This window comes from Anolis sagrei, chromosome 1, assembly GCF_037176765.1.
Source record: "Anolis sagrei isolate rAnoSag1 chromosome 1, rAnoSag1.mat, whole genome shotgun sequence".
NCBI lineage: Eukaryota > Metazoa > Chordata > Lepidosauria > Squamata > Dactyloidae > Anolis > Anolis sagrei.
The window spans coordinates 252,031,965-252,047,126 of NC_090021.1; the positions used below are offsets into that span (position 1 = coordinate 252,031,965).

A 15,162-nucleotide genomic window follows, 5' to 3' on the forward strand; every position below is an offset into this window, starting at 1 on the left:
ACCCAAAAAGAAAAGGACGACGGAAAATGTCGTTTGATTCAGCGCTTAACAAAGTGATAATCAGCGGCCTATCGATGGTTTTGCGGCCATGGCAGCGGAAGGATCCCCGGGTGGATTGGCGGCGAGGGGTCCTCTGAGGTGGCAGCAGCAGCCGCCTCCCGCGCCGGACTACACTTCCCGTGATGCCCTTCTTCCTCTCCTCCTTCAAGCGTGGAGCGGAAGTGGTGCCTGGCGCGCAGGCGAGGCGGGTGATCTGGCGCGCGCGCGCTCTGGGCCTCCCTGTCTGTATCCGGGGCCTTGGCGCTCTGCTCTTCCTCCTCCCCCTCCTCCCTCTTCCTCCTCCTTTTCGCGCTGTGGAGAGCGGCGGGCTCCATGTGCGCATCGAGTGGCCGGCCCGCCCGCGCTGCTCTCCTCTCCCGCCGCCGCCCCGTCTAGCCCCCCACCCGCCGCCGCCGCCGCCATGGATCCCAACACCATCATCGAGGCCCTGCGGGGCACCATGGACTCCACGCTGAGGGAGACGGCCGAGAGGCAGCTCAACGAGGTAAAGAGGCCTAGCACGGAGGGAGGGAGGCAGGGAGGCAGAGAGCGGGGCCCGGAAAAGAAAGCAGGCAAGCAGGCAGCGCGCGGAGGCGGAAGGCAAGGCCTCTCCGCGCCGGCCGGGCCTCCTTCCCTTAGCATTGTCCTCCGGGGCCACATGGCGTCCTTCCCGCCGTTCCCCAGGCCTCTCGCAGGCCGGGGGGAGTCTCCCACGGACCCTTCTCCGAAACGGCTTTCGGGGTGAGAGGCATCAACCCTTATAAGGGCACGAGGGCCGCCGGGAGGGGGAAAGACCCGACGGGCCAAAAGGGGCGGCCGCGCGCGGGGTTTCCAAGGCCCCCCAGGGAGGGAGGGAGGCCAGGCCCAGGGGGACCGGGGTGGGCCCCGGCTAACGAACTTTGGAACCCGGTGGGCATGCCCCTCTGGAACCACGTCGCCGGAGAAGAGGGCGCCCGCCCGCCCGCCCCACGTTGCCCTTTAAACTGGGAGCGCCGCCACGCCAGAGAAACTCCCCAACGCAGCGCTTCCCGTCTGGTTCCGGTGGAGCTGGTGTCAATTCCAGATTGGCTTCCACACCAGAGCTTTCTAACCGTTTCGTGTTGGTGGCACACTTTTTAGACAGGCATCCTTTCACGACACAGTCACCCAGTTTTACTAGCAAGCCAGTGGGTAAGCCAATCCCTTGGATCCCCCAGTGGGTGACTTTGAACAATCATAATAATCATAAACTTTATTTATACCTCGCCACCATCTCCCCAAAGGGGACTCGGAGCGGCTTACTTGAGGCCAAGCCCAGCAATACATTACAGCAACATAAAATATAAACAACAAAATAATATCACAATAAAATAAATAAACCAATCAAGTAAAATAAACAGAACCAAATAACATAATGGAAAATAAAACACAGTGGGCGGACCAAATGCATGACATAAAGTGATAAAACTCTGGATGAGATAGCAATGAAAAGGTACATTTGTGGGGTACATAAAAAAGCTACATAAATACTTTATTTATATTCCACTGTATTATTTATTTACCTTATTTATACCTGCCTTTCTCTATCCTGAGAGGGACTCAAGGCGGCTTACGATCGTACCTCCATGGTGCTTTAAAACATACAAACAACAGTTAAAAGTATAAGTTAAAATTAAGCATAAAAGCATAGTTTAAAATACATTCAGTAAATCACATCATCCATCGTAGAGAGTCTAATACCATTCCGAAGTCAAATACACTTTTCCATATTTAAACATTCCTGTAGTGCTCTATCTTTCAAATGCCTGCTCCCAGAGCCAGGTTTTGACTCTTTTTCTAAACACCAGGAGGGAGGAAGCTGTCCTGTTATTGCTAGGGAGGGAGTTCCACAACTGAGGGGTCACCCCTGAGGAGGCGCTGTCTCTTGTCCCCACCAACCGCATTTGTTAAGAAGGTGGGACCGAGAGCAGGGCCTCCCCAGACAATCTTAACCTCCAAGGTGGTTCATAGGGGAAGATACTTGATCTCCCTGGAGGGACTCGGCGGATTCCAAACATAAAAGACAAACATGCAGTGCCCGAATACAACACCAATACATCCATACTAACAAAATTTAAACAGCCCAACAGATAAACATGAACAAGTCACTCTCTCACTCAGCCTCAGAGCAAGGCAATAGCAAGCCCTCACAGAATTTTCCCAATAGAGTCAATTTAGTTGTTCCATATAGGAGCCGCGGAAGCACAATGGGTTAAACCCTTGTGCTGGCAGGACTGCTGACCGAAAGGTTGGTGGTTCAAATCTAGGGAGTGGGGTGAGCTCCCGTCTGGGAACTCCAGTTTTCATGTGGGAACATGAGAGAAGGCTTCCATAAAGATGGTAAAACATCAAAAAAACATCCGGGCGTCCCCTGGGCAACGTCCTTACAGACAGCAAATTCTCTCATACCAGAAGTGACTTGCAATTTCTCAAGTCACTTCTGACATGAAAAAAAAAACCCAATTCCTTAAAATAGATATGGGCACATACAAAAATTGTAATAATGAAGTGTATGGGGACACAACATGTTTCATGAAAACCTTGTACTTACGGGTTTTTTTTTTAAAAAAAGTTTTATTGCTTATTTCACATAGCCGTTTCTTGTTAGTGCAGCACACTGGAGCTAACACACTAAGACACACACTTGGAAAAGTTTTGGTCTACACCAGTGGTTCTCAACCTTTGTGTCCCCAGATGTTTTGGCCTTCAACTCCCAGAAACCCTAACAGGGAGTGGTGGAGCCCCCAGTGGTGCAGTGGGTTAAACCCTTGTGCTGTCAGGACTGCTGGCCAAAAGGTCGGCAGTTCAAATCTAGGGAGCAGGGTGAGTTCCTGTCTGTCGGCTCCAGATTCTCATGCTGGGGCATGAGAGAAGCCTCCCATAAGGATGGTAAAACATCCTGGCATCCCTTGGGCAACATCCTTGCAGATAGCCAATTCTCTCACACCAGAAGTGACTTACAGTTTCTCAAGTTGCTCCTGACACCAAAAAAATAAATAAAAATGGGAGTGGTGGTTTGGTGAGCACCATCACTCTTCAGAGAAGAATTGTGAAACGACAACTCTTATGATTCTGTAGTATTGAGCCATAGCAGGTAAAGTAGTGTCAAACTGTATTCTTCTACAGGCAGACCAGTGGCTCCCAAACTTTGGTCCTCCAGGTTTTTTGGACTTCGGCTCCCACAATTCCTAACAGCTGGTAAAATGGCTGCGATTTCTGGGAAATAAAGTCCAAAACAACTGAAGGACCAATGGTTGGGAAGTACTAATGTAGACAAACCTATTGTCAACGACACCACTTCTCAAAGTCCAAATTAGCCACAAAACAAAGATATATTCTTGAGCACCAATAGCTCCTGACACATCCGGCTAGATGCCAATTTTTAGAGCTTAGTTGGTAGACTGCTGAAAGATGTGCACCTACTTGGAAACGACAGTCTTGAAGCAGGCACCATGCAGATATAACCTGAATGCTGTGATGTCAAAGGAAAGTGGTCTGAAACTGAAGGGGGTGGCCGAATTCAATTTATATTGTCCACAGCTTTCTTAAAATACATATTTGTCGCCATATGCTCTCTTGGTTATTTGTTAAACCTGTATATTTCTATAGGTTGCTCCAGATGGTTATAAACTGTTTGGGAGAGTTACTTTTTGAAGAGTGGGCCAGATTGTGAAAAAAAAAAGCTTTGTGGAGTGTTATAGACTTGTAAGATCTGTTCATTTATACATAACTGTGCTAAATTTGCATAAACCAAGGGTCATATTGGGCTTAGAATATTCCGTAACTGGGTCATTTCTCCTTATGTTTTTATATGAATGGCTAAATTATGCCTCGTAATAAACGTGGACTGGTGTGACACCAGCAGTATTGGACAGATGGAGTTTGCAAACTGTGGGCTGATGGGTGTCATTACTCTTCTGACAGCTTGCCCTATATAGGGCTTCTGTGCTTTTTGGATAATTTGATGTACCACAATTTGGCCCAGCCTGCACACATGGTTGAGAAGAAATGGTGATGCTTTGTATGTAAAACAAGTTATCTATAGGTTTGCTGTTTCTAGAGATGAAAGATAAAGTGATGACACCAAGTGAGTCAACATGGCTTAGTAAGAACTGGGCTAAGTGAAAATGCAACCCAGGAAGTGTGAGAAGTGACATCACTGTAGAGATATGAAAGGAACATGCCAATTCGCAAATCTGTACAGGACTTTGGATTTACTAACTGCTTTCATGCAGCCTCAGTGCTGAAAAATATAGTGATTGTGTTGTGGCTCCCAGAGGAGGTCAATTGGATAAAGTTTTTCTGGTCCTGTTCATATTTTGAAATGTTTAAAATGCTTCCAATTTGTATGCAGGTTTTAAAAAGCTATACTTTGTTGTGATACAGTATGCTTAATTTGTAAAAGCCCATGTTGCAAGTTCAATAATTTTGATTTCTAATTTAAGAATGTAACGGTGATGCACAGTACTTTGTGATTTTTTATTCTGCAATTATTAACTTTTAAATAAAAGGACGCACGTGTGTGTGAGAGTGTCATTTTGTCATATAAAAAGGAGCTATGTGTGACTGCCAATACATATAATGGCATAAATTTGATATTATATGTCCATTGAAAGGTAAGGGTATAGCTTGTTTCTTTTGCCATATGAAGTAGCCAAAACCCATTGCTTGTCCCACCTGAATCTCCCACCAGATAGACTACCCTACTCATCCACCTCACCCAGGGATTTTACAATTTTATCCTTTGCAATTGGCCCAGCCCACTGTGCTTATTTTTTTGTTATTTTATTTCATACCCTGTGTTTATTTTGTATTAGTTTGCTTTTTTTACATTTTATTTGATGTTATTATTTGTTGTATGTATTATTTTTGCTTTGTTATAATTGTTGGGGTTGGCCTCATGTTAGCTGCCCTGAGTCCCCTTGTGGAGATGGTGGTGGGGTATAAAGTTTTATTATATTATAATTTAGTACATTGTGTAGTGATATTGCTACATCAGAAGCAATACTAGTTGAATACAGACATTCATATACATGTCTGTTCATAGGTAAGGTCCCACTAAGTTCATTAAATAGGCGGAGGGGTTGCAACCGTAATGTGGTCTACTTCCTTTTATGCAATGAAACATGATCTCATGTATACTTATTAGCCTGTATCCTGTTCATTTAGAAAGGAATAGGTCTATACAGTAAAAATGTATCTCGTGAACTAAGCTCTTCAGTAATATGAAAATATTAGATTTCTCAGAGCTGTTTGTATACTGAATATATGTTGCAGTCTGGTAATTGAAGACTTTTAATAATGCTTTTGAAATAAAGATTTTAAAATATTGAAAGCTGTATTGTAATGTAAATTAGTTTTCTTTTAAAGTTCTTTAATTATTTTGGCATTATTGTTTCCAATCTTTTTGCCATTTTTGTAAATATTTTGTAATCCTGATGGCATAGACAAATAGGTCTGTATGACCCCGATTGTGTTAAACCTCTTCTCTTTTTGGTATAGTTATGATTATAGTTTGCTTTTAAAGTTATGATACATTAGTCAGTCATAGGTGGTCTGTGGTACTTGTCCTTGTATTTTTAAAGAATCTGCAGTTTATCTGCTATGGTAATGTTGTATTATAGCACACTAACCTTTGCAGATATTATTGTATACATCTCCCAGTGCTTTATTTGAGTGTTTTCAGGCTATTTATACAAGATACAATATACACTAACTAATGGAACTAGGTAGTGACTGATCTAATTTCAAGCAGTAAGGAAAACTATAGATGAGTTGATAATGTTGCACAAAGGAATAATATCCACTTGACATTAACCTCAAATTGGTTTAACAGTTTAAGCACTAAATTGGTAGTTGAAGTGAGTCAGATCTGTGAAAAATAAAGACTCAGAACTCACTTTTCATTCAGTCTGCGCTAAATGATGGTATGATCAGAAATGGTTTCCCTTCTGTGCAAATATAGTTGGAGTTTAGAACACCTTATAATTGTGTAGAGAGGCAGAAAGGAAGGAATCATGGTTGGATTTTTCTCCAGCCCCCCCCCCCCCCCGCCCCCAGTTTATGATTAAGTTTTAGAGCCAGTTGGCAATCCTCAGTATTCCTAATCACATAAGTAAACTATGCTCTGTATGGCATCTTGTTTAAATATCCAGAAGATATTGTGGTCCATGATACAACTTACAAGGTAATTAGATTTGAAATTTGTTACCCTTTTTACATGCTTTTAGCTCTCCCCCGCTCCCCATGTGCTTGCAAATGATTAATTCTTGGTATCTGTGAGATCTGGAAAAGATCATGGCAAGAGGAAGAGGATATATGAAGAGAACCCAGGACTGTAGCGGTCTAGGAAACCAGTAAAGAAAGAGAGCCAGACTGGTTAAAGTCAAATAAAATGCTAAGACAGGAATGAGTTGTGGACTAAAGAGTTAGAAGGACACAGCACACAGGGTAGAAAATTATTTGTGGTAGAGGTGGATGAAGGAAAGAAGCAGAACTGCAAGGTAGAAGCTAACTGGGCCTGTGCAGGCAGCCAGAGATAAAGTGGGGCAGAAGACATTTAAGGTAAAGCATTACTAAAAGAAAGTGCTATGGCACATGCAATGAAGCAGAAAGTGACCTGAGATTGAGGAGGGACAGGAATTCCAGATCTAAATACAACTTGATTAATGTGATGAAGTAATGATGTCTGAAACTGGAAAGTGGTACAGTAGAGCTTAAACTTTTATTCAGTCCTTTGTTTCCTCAGACATTTTGTGATGAAGTTGTGAAATCCTAGTGCATTGACTGCCTCCCTCCACCCTGAGCTCCACAATAGCACTATTAAAGTTAAGCATAGAAAGTGTTAGCAGTTTTAACTGATCTTATTTTGTTCTTGTCGTATCTATGAGCAAGGATGGAATATTACAGAGTGACAGTGTACTATATTATATTCTGAAAGTTCAACATTACTTACATTGGCAGGTGATTCGTTTGAAGCTCTGCTGAACCTCAGGGATAGCTGGACAATGGAGGGGACAGCTCTTGAGCTTCTCTTTCATGGAGTAGAGCTAAACCAACCCCTTATATTCTAGGGTACTTGATGGCGATGAAATGAGCAAGGCAGAGGCTAGAACATTATTGGCAGATGTCTTAGAACAAATCTGATTCATAAGCAACGGCAGCAGGGTGCCAGTGGGGACCTTTTAGGTCTTGTATGGACTGTTGAACAATAAAATACCAAAAGCCCAAAGTGACTGGAACTTTATGACTGGTTTTCAACAATAAATACTGTGTATTTATATTGAACATTGAATGGTACGGAGAGATCTAGCCACTTTTTAAAAAGCTTAGTTGTTATATGTGACAGCTTCCAGAAGTAAGTCGCACATTTTTGGCCAGAAAAAGGTTGGGGTTCTGAAGATACCAAGAGACACAAAAACATCCTTGAGATGTTGTATGCAGCCCCATGGTTACACTTTGCTGATCCTCAGGGTAGGGTCTGTTTAAATGGCAAATTTCATGCCAGCATGGGCAGCAAATTGTGATATCTATCTGCCACAATTACATCTGCAGGGAACCATCCAACAACCAATTTGAATGATTCTCAAGTAGAGACTATTCAAAATCTCACTGTGAATGATCTGCCTGGCACTTTGCATATTAGATCATTCAGAACTACTCTAGCCTGAATGGTGTAACTAATACAGTTCCAATGGATGAAAAATTCTCCCAGTTTTGGCCAATAATAATGAATATTTTCTGTTTGTAGAGAGGTGGACAAGTTCCTTGTAAAAGTTAGAACAACCACATGTATACTAGATCCTTTATGTTCTTGGCTCATTAAACTGGTGGGTTGGAGAAACTGGCTGATTGAGTTAAGATATAATCAGTGTCTCCGTACAATAAAGCAGAGTTCCAGCAGTTGTAAAGCTTCTGTTGAAAAAGTCCTCCTTAAATACCTTCTTAATGAATTTCTTGACTGAAACCATAATGAGAAGTCCAGGGAACTGGTGTTTGGTGCCACCAGTTTGCTAATGACATCCAGCTTTGTCCTTTCTACTGAATTGCAAGAAAACTATTGACTCCAAACCAGTGTCTTGAATCAATAAGAGATTGAATGAAGGCAAGCATGGTGATGATTTATTCAGATAAGATGGTGGTTGGTCAAAAGGCACTTGAAGGTTTCCAGTTTAGGTGTATCTCTGTACTCTGCCTTGAATCTAGGAACTCTGTTATCTGGTAGCCAGGGGTGATTTTGCTTCGCTAAAACTAGTGCATCAGTTGCATCCATTCCCGGAGACACTGATTTGACCATAGTGATACATGTTTTACTAACATGTTCTATGTAAGTCTGCCTTTGAGGACTGTTCTGCAACTTTGAGTTAGTGCATAGAACTATAGCCAGAGTGTTTATTAGGAATGCTTACAGGACCTATTCTACAGGGGAATTCCATAGGCTGCTCTTTTCATTGCAGACCAATTCAGACTACTGGTCATGACCTATAAAGCCCTTTGTGGCTTACACCCAAGCTATCTGATGGGCCTCATTGCTATGAGTCTGGCCAGGCCCCTGGGATCTTCAAGAGAGGCCCATATCTAATTCCTGCCATTTTCGCAGTAACAGCTGGTTTGGAAACAAGACAGGACTTGGAAACTTTCTTCCCAGAGTAGCCAAAGTGGCCCTTTTCTTCTTTTTTATATAGACCTGAATCTCAAGTAGAGGTTTAATCCATATAAATTACACATGTTTTGAGGGTCTCTTTTTATGTCCACTTGTAGGACTGTTTTTTGTTATAAATGCATTGTAGAACACAGCTATTGTCCTTTTTGATTTGTTGTGCTTCCCTATCTTTTCATTAACCTTGCTGTCACAAAACGGTTTCTTTATACTTTTTATTGTGATGTTTTCCTTGCTTTATTTTTTGTTATTGCAGCCGCTTCTCCATAAAGGAGGCAAATACATGTGTTTCTTTCACATGCAGAAAAACACCATATGTCATTTAGTCAGTATGGCCAGTGGCGAGATATTCTGAAAGTGGTCTTAATATCTGGAGATGTTTTAGTCTGCAGACATCTTGTGAAGAAGAGGCAGTAGCAATTCTCAGAAACACCTGATCCTTTGTCCTTCTGCCATAATAATGATGGCTTTTTATCTCCTCCACACTAAAACTTGTCAGGTCTTCCTATCTCTTGAAAATATGTATTTAAATGTCAAAAATCTTTTTAAAATCAGAATTATATCAGCATAGAAAATGGTTCTTCCTAAGCCAGGTTTTTTTCATTACTGAATGCAAGTTGTTTGATATAACTAAACACTCTTTGGTAGAGAGAGCTAAAGACCTTGTCCAACTCCCATGATTCCATAGCACTGAGCCATTGTAGTTAAAGTGGAGTCAAACTGCATTAATACTACAGTGTAGATGCACCCATCCTTCCTTTCCACCACTAGAATCCTACTGATCCGCACAATTATTTTGATTACAATATTTTTCCTATGTTGATTTTCTTTTTGCTTAACTTTCTGAGTAACCAGGACACCACATAGCTATTGGCGCAGGAGGATGAAGGATTGCAGTTGATAGAGATCGGATGCCTCTGATCTTCTTTGCTTAATGAGCAGTTCTGATGCTTCCATGTTCCTCCAAAATCTCAGTGCCTCTAATGCTTTCTGAATACTTTCAGAATTACCCAAATATCAACTCTTCAGAAAGGTTAAATTGATTGGAACAAGGATGTGCTGGGATCTGACTTCAAGAGGTTATAAGGTAGTCACCAGTTATAATAGAGTGCCTTCAAAGAAGCTTGTGGGGTTATGTTGAGGAAGAGCAGAACATTAGCCTTTGCAGGGTGGTTCTGGCTTTTGGACCAGCACTTGCCTCTTTGTGTCTTAAGCACATCGGCCATAATGTGCAGCTTGGGCAAAGCAAAATTACAATCCATTTAACAACTGTCCAACATCTGCTTACAGAAGATGATTGTTGTAATCAGGATTCAGTGCAGCACTGGTCATGTTTCAGTTAAGCATATATTTCTTAGCAGCGTACATGTTGAGGGCATTCTCATTAGTACCCAACTTAAGGTCACCCATCTCTGCTTGACCTCTGTGTCATAGTGTCCTGTGAATAATGTGTGCAGTTTTCTGCTCCTCAGCTGAAGTGTTGGATGTAGATGCAGTGGATACATACTTAAATATACAGCTGATAAATCTCAAACCCTAAAATTGTTCAGGGAACCCTTGTAATATGAACAGCTGCCTTGTTGCTGGATGGCAACTTTCACTATAATTCACACTTAGCTGTGCTTGCTAGGATTTCTAGGAGTAGCTTCAAGATAACATCTGAAAGTCTGTTTGAGTCTCACCCCTGCTATAAATGGTTATTTGGAGACTGTGTTCTCCATAACTGAGAATCTCCAGACTACACAAAACTTTCACTTTAAAGAAGAGTTGATTAGTGTGAAGTATTTCATATAGCCGTAAGCCATTCCACTTAAACATTTAGGCATATAATGTTTGTTTTGCTCTACTTTGTTAAAAGTCATAGGCCGCACACTGATAATGCTAACAAATTTTGTCTGTTTAAATAGGAAGACTTAGTAAAATTGGAAGCATCTTGAAATCAAGCCCCAGCAGATAACAGGGACTCACTGTATACCTGAAATCGCTAGAAGATGTTGTCCAGAGCTTTGTGGTCTGGTCCTTTTTGTATGACGATGGCATCTGACTGCTATTTCTTTCTGGTTCATTTCAAAGAAGCTGTTTTGATTCTCAACCAATGTGTGTCATTAGTAATGGAGTGGGTGAAGACAAATTGAAGCTTAATCCATACACCTGGTCGATCAAATGGGAGATGGGGAGTAGAGATTTCACCTGTGTTGGCTGGAGCTACATTCCAAGGTTCCCACACTGGATGTACTCCTGGATTCAGCTCAAAAATTCAGGTTTCTGACGTATTTTTGCATAGTTAAAACTTGTGTGTTAGCTGTGCCAGTTTATGGGAGTTTCTTTTCAGATCATGATGATACATTTTTTAGTATGGCCAGTTTGGACTATCACAATACATTCAGTGTGGACCTTCCCTTTAATTTATATTATTAATTATTTATTTCGCATATTTGTGCCCTGTCCTCACCCCCACGGGGTGGGGCGGGGGGGGGGGTGCTCAGGGAAGCTTCACAACAGCCATCCATTCGCTGCCAACAGACAAATGATAAATAATACTTACAATTAAAGTAATTAATTAAAACCTTAATTATTAAGACATTTATTAAAATCACGCAGGTGTTTAGAGTGTTCGAAATACCTGCTGTAAGGCTATTGCCCAGGGCTACTTACAGGATGCACACCACTCCTAGAGACAACAGCCCTGCTGTCTACCAGTTTGTTTCCAGCCACAATTAAAAATGCCGATTATGTCCTATAAAGACATACATTTATTTGAAGGACCATCTTTTCCCCCTGAACCTCCCTGGGATTTTGAGACATTTGGGGAAGCCCCTCTTAGAATCCCAACAACTTCATAGATACGTATGATAGGCAGATAGGAGAAGACATTCTTGGTGACTGTTTCCATGCTTTGGAATTTTCTCACTAGTATAGTTAGATTGGCTTTTTTCTTGTTGTCCTTCGAGTTGAATTCTAGTTATTATTTGCAAAGATGTATAAGTATAATACTACAAGGATATCTTTGTTCAGAAGCGTTGTTTTGACACATGCTATGCACCACAGTAGACAATCTGTTTCCTGTTGAGTGTTCCAATTATTAGTAAGTAAAACATTTCATTTTTGTTTGTATTAACGCATGGTTTAACCCATTGCACCACTGGGGCACCTGTTGGTACATTCTACCAAATGATGTTACATGTTTTGAAATACTCTATTACTGAAATTCATAGGTTTAATTTTCCCCCTGAAAGTTATAATATGTATTTATTGCATTTAGCCTAAAACTGTCACAGCCAAAGGTGAAGTAGCTGTTTCGTACAACTTGAGGAAAACAGGTCAACATATAACTTCAGCATTACTTTAAGAATTGAAAATGTTGGCTCTAAAATTAAACTCTTGATGACATTTTGTCATGCATTAATGTATTTTATGTTTATGTCTGGCAATAGTTCATCCTGAGATGAAGTACCATAAATATGTTGCTGTAAAATACTTTTAGTTGCTCACAAAATTATGTATCTTTTCTGGTATAAAGGTGAAAGCAACTGTGTTAATACGTTTGCATAGCTCTTGAAAAATATCTGTTTCCTTTTATTTGTGTACTGCCGATAAGTCATAGAAAAAAAGCTAGTTGAATAAGAACAACAGCCCCCCCCCCCCATATGTATACGTATATACACACACACATATATACAGGTGATGTAAAACATTTAGCAACCCCTGTGCATGCAACCTGCAGCTGTGGTATCCTTTTGGGACGTTAGGTGTGGCCTGGAGTGCTTTGTAGTGTGGAAAGGCTATTTTACTCTGTGGCAGGATTTAATCTAATCCTCCAGTGCTATTTACCTGAAAGTGCTAAATGAGGTCATTTGTGGATTTTGAATGCATTGTCATCTGTATGCAAGGGACACTCAACTACTACTTCCCCACCCCCAAAAAGAGAGAAGTAAGCCAGGCAGATGAGATAGGAAAAGCTTAACTGAGGAATACAGTGGTGCCTCATTATATAAAATAGGAAATTCATCTACAATCAAAAATCATTCTGTACCCCACCACAGAACCTCCATGACCAACAGAAAATACTGTGTTTTCTTATGGTCTTTGGCGACCCCTCTGACACCGCCTTGCGGGCCCCCAGGGGTATCAACCCCCATGTTGAGAAACACTGGTTTAGGGTGTTTAAGTTAATGATAAGTAGAATATATTGAAAATTTATTCAATTGAATATTTGGAGGGAGATTAAAAAGAATGGGTCGACATTCATTCCTCTCTGTTCCTGATGTTTTTCTTTTAGAATGGACCTTGAAGTTTTCACAAGCACAATTATAGCATTGTATTGTTGAAGGCTTTCATGGCTGGAATCACTGGTTTGCTGTGAGTTTTTTCAAGCTGTATGGCCATGATTCAGTAGCATTCTCCCCTGACATTTTGCTTGCATCTGTGGCTGGCAGCAGGGTCTGTTGGCAATGAAGCAAGTGGAGTGTGTTGTTTATTCGTTCATTCGCTTTCGACTCTTTGTGACCTCATGGACCAGCTCACGCTAGAGCTCCCTGTCGACTGTTGACACCCCCAGCATCTTCAAGGTCAAGCCAGTCACTTCAAGGATAACATCTATCTATCTTGCCCTTGGTCGGCCCTTCTTCCTTTTTCCTTCCTTTTTCCCCAGCATCATAATCGTCTCCAAGCTTTCCTGTCTTCTCATTATGTGGCCAAAGTACTTCATTGTTGCCTCTAATATCCTTCCCTCCAGTGAGGAGCTAGGCATTATTGCCTGGAGTATGGACTGGTTTGATCTTCTTGTGGTTCAATGGCACTCAGCATTTTCCTCCAACACCCAGTTAAAAGTGTCCATCTTCTTTCGCTCAGCCTTCCTTATGGTCCAGCTCTCACATCTAGAGGTTACTACGGGGAATACAATTGCTTTAACTATGCGGATCTTTGTTGCCAATGTGATGTCTCTACTCTTCACTATTTTATCACTATGGCTCTCCTCCCAAGAAATAAACGTCTTCTGATTTCCCTTATGCAGTCTGCATCTGAAGTAATCTTTGCGCCTAGAAATACAAAGTCTGTCACTGCCTCCATGTTTTCTCCCTCCATTTGCTAGTTATCACTCCGTCTGGTTGCCATAATCCTGTTGTTTTTTATGTTTAACTGCAACCCACTTTTTGCACTTTCTTCTTTCATCTTGGTTATAAAGCTCCTCAGCACCTCCTTGCTTTGATGCTTTCAGCCATTGAAGTGGTATCTTCTGCATATCTAAGGTTGTTAAAACGTTTCATCCAGCAATTTTAACCCCAACTTTGGATTCATCAAGCCCCACACGTCGCATGATGTGTTCTGCATACATGTTGAATAGGCCGGGTGAGAGTATACAGCCCTGCCGTTCTCCTTTCCCAATCTTGAACCAGCCTGTTGTTCCATTGTCTGTTCTTACTATTGCTACTTGGTCGTTATGCAGATTCCTCAGGAGACAAACAAGGTGACTTGGTATCCCCATACCACCAAGAAGTTGCCACAGTTTATTATGATCCATACGGTCAAAGACTTTAGAATAGTCAATAAAACAGAAATAGATGTTTTTTTGAAACTCCCTGCCTTCCTCTATTCGGCAGATATTGGCACTTTGGCCTCTTGTTCCTCTGCCTTTTCTAAATCCAGCTTGTACCTCTGGCAACTCTCTCTCCATGTATTGCTGGAGTCTACCTTGCAGGATCTTGAGCATTATCTTACTGGCATGTGAAATAAGGGCCACTGTACGGAAATTTGAGCATTTTTTAGCATTTCCCTTTTTTTCCTATAAAGTGGAGTGTGTGTGGAATGCCCAGGGTGGGAGAAAGAACCCTTGTCTATTAAAGCATGCATGTTTCAATTAGCAAGCTGAAATAGCACTGAGTAACCATGACACTGCAAAGTCAATCAGTGAGGGTAAGCTGACCTTTGTTGCCTGGAGGCATCCTCTGTTTAGGTGGTGTTAACTGGCACTTGATTGTTTGCTGTCTGGAGTTCTCCTTTTTCTGAGTGGTATTCTTTATTTACTGTCTTGATTTTGGTGTTTATTTAATACTAGTAATCAGATTTTGTTTATTTCCATATTTTCCTCCTTTTTGTTGAAATTGTCTACATGCTTGTGGATATAAATGGTTTCTCTGTGTAGTCTGACACGAGAGATGTTATAGTGGTCTATGTTTTCAAATAATATTCTGTGTCCATGTTAGTTCATCAAGTGCTTTGCTGTAGTTTACTTCTCTCCAAATCGGCCTCAGGTGGCAGGGAGAGAAGGAGGCACAGTTCCACCATACTTTGGCCCAGAAACAAAGGAGGGGCCCTGGCCTTGAAAGGAGAAGAGAGTGAGGCAATATCTGCAGATGTTAATTTCTTCCCACACTACCATGCCCTTTTCCTTGTATGTCGTGTCTTGATTTGATTGTAAGCCTGAGGGCAGGGAACTGTTTTGTTCT

At 41.7% G+C, this 15,162-nt stretch overlaps 1 protein-coding gene across 2 annotated transcripts in view; it reads left to right on the forward strand.

The window, feature by feature from the left end:
* The first annotated feature begins 245 nt into the window (after positions 1-245).
* IPO7 (importin 7) overlaps positions 246-15,162 on the forward strand; it is a 50,795-nt gene continuing 35,878 nt past the window's right edge. The window contains exon 1 of one of the 2 annotated variants that reach the window (XM_060767093.2): positions 246-544. In XM_060767093.2, coding sequence (XP_060623076.1) covers positions 461-544 — 84 coding nt within the window. In that variant the 5' untranslated portion in view covers positions 246-460. The remainder of the gene's footprint in view (positions 545-15,162) is intronic. The other variant, XM_060767090.2, reaches the window with a different exon arrangement.